The following is a 1,872-nucleotide window of genomic DNA, read 5'->3' as shown; positions in this document are numbered from 1 at the left end:
TAATGATCTCACCTCAATGTCAAAGTCTACCTCCCCTGGTTCTCTGATGCGATTGGGGTCAGAGCAGGGTTTGGCTCTGGGCAGCTTCCTTGGAAGACCTGAAGGCACGTTTTAACAGTTAGGTTACAGTAACAAGGTGGCTTTTGACACACATACTACAAAACTATATTAGGTACTACATTTAGCCAACAGTTCAAGCACTCTCATTGACTTTGTAGGCAGGGTAAAAAAATGAAAGAAACATATGTCCATATGATAACTTCTACATTAATTTATGCATTCTTAATACCATTGCTTTAAGTCAAATGCTAACCGCTTAGTTTCTTTTTCTTGCTAGGTCCTGCAGATTTGCGTCGTGGAGGGGGGGTCTCATCAATCTGCAGCTCATCTTCAGACTCCAGGTCAGACAGACTGGATCCCTCCATGGCAAGATGTTTGTAGTTTCCAGCACTTCCTGCACCATTACTGCTGCCATCCTTTTTACTACAGCATGAGAAACAGCAGGTATAAACCCCAACCTTTGGTTTGGACTGTAAGGTGACAAAAATAATTGGACCACACCAAATAGCTGCTATCCCTTACCCTTGGATTTTTCCATTGGTCAGCACAAGTTTGAGCTTGCTTTTATTTAGCTTCCCTTCAAACTCTTCTAATGGCAACTCCAACTGGAAAGAAAGATACAATTGCAAGCAAATATGAGGACAAAACTTTCACACACAAAAAATAGCTAGACAAGCATTCCCAATTTAAAAGCAAATCTCCGCAAATCCCATACCTTGTTCTTGTTTTTGGATTTGCCAGGTTGAAATTTCTTGAGTGTATGTTTGGTGTGGATCTCAATGAGGTCAAGTTCTCCTGCTTCTGCCTTAAGTAGCCCCTTTTGACTCTTCTTCTTGGTTCCTGGGGGCCCAAGACCCCCAATCACTTCTTTGGGCTTGGGTCCTTTCTTTTTTCCAGGGGGGCGTCCTGAATTTTGAGAGGTGGTCAGAGGAGCTTTAGAGAGTGGTGAACCAGGAAACTGAGGTCCAGTGCGGCCAATGTTTTGCTGGAAGATGTCCTATCAAAACAGAGAGTAATGATGGGTCAGTTCAAAAGAAAAAAGGGAAGAAAAAATAATATTTCTACATCCACAGTTAAAAAGTTAAAACAAAGTTAAAAACATGCCCTACATTTCAGTGAATCTACTTTTTACCTCAACCAGACGAATCTCCTTGGCCAGGTCCTTCACTAGTGTCTGAGTATTGATGGTTTCTGGAATCTCCACTTCATGCTCTGCTAAAGCCTGAGGGTACAGAGATAACTATCAATCATCTCAGACAAAAAGTTACATTTAGCTTAGCACAAAGGCAGCAAACAGGGATACAGCTACTGTGGCTCTGTGAGATGGTAACAAAATCCAACAACCAATTGTTTAATTGGTACAAAAATGGAAGTCCTTCTTTTCCATTCTTTGTGCTGAGCTCAGCTAAGCTAACCCAGCTGCCGGCTGTGACTTCATATTTGACCAGAAAAGAGAAAAGACTGATATTGATGTTCTTGACAAAATGCTTTTTTTTTAAAAAATGTTTTATATCTGTTTCAATTCAGTGTTGTCTTTTGAGATGAAAAACATCCTGGGAATTACCTAGAGGTGTAACAATTCTGAACTTGAGTATGAAACCTCCCCCTCCACAAGATTACCCCCTTTTAAAATGTGGTACTTCCATTTAATGATTTACACACAAATGTGATTTCATGTTATAATAATTTTGCTGTTGCACATCTGCTCCATTTGTTGAAGTTTGCAAACTCTATGGTACTAAGTCAAACAAATTCCAGCATCCCAATTTCACAGTTGGTTATGGAGGGAAATAATCCAAGTAATGAAACAAA

The 1,872-nt window shown here is 40.2% G+C and overlaps 1 protein-coding gene across 1 annotated transcript; it reads right to left on the bottom strand.

The window, feature by feature from the left end:
• Nucleotides 1-12: 12 nt before the first annotated feature.
• Nucleotides 13-1,282, bottom strand: LOC111663178 (histone lysine demethylase PHF8-like; the record flags this gene model as incomplete). The annotated part of the gene is made up of 5 exons (XM_023417273.1): nt 13-98; nt 314-483; nt 583-665; nt 776-1,057; nt 1,193-1,282. Coding segments are annotated over 5 exons (711 nt in total), but the record flags the coding sequence as incomplete, so codon positions are not given.
• Between the last annotated feature and the right edge of the window lie 590 nt (nt 1,283-1,872).

Source organism: Seriola lalandi, unplaced genomic scaffold (assembly GCF_002814215.2).
Source record: "Seriola lalandi dorsalis isolate HSWRI2012SDOR001 ecotype SW California unplaced genomic scaffold, Sedor1 jcf7180002000870, whole genome shotgun sequence".
Lineage (NCBI taxonomy): Eukaryota > Metazoa > Chordata > Actinopteri > Carangiformes > Carangidae > Seriola > Seriola lalandi.
The sequence above is the reverse complement of the archived record's forward strand: the minus strand, read 5'-3'. Positions and strand labels throughout refer to the sequence as shown.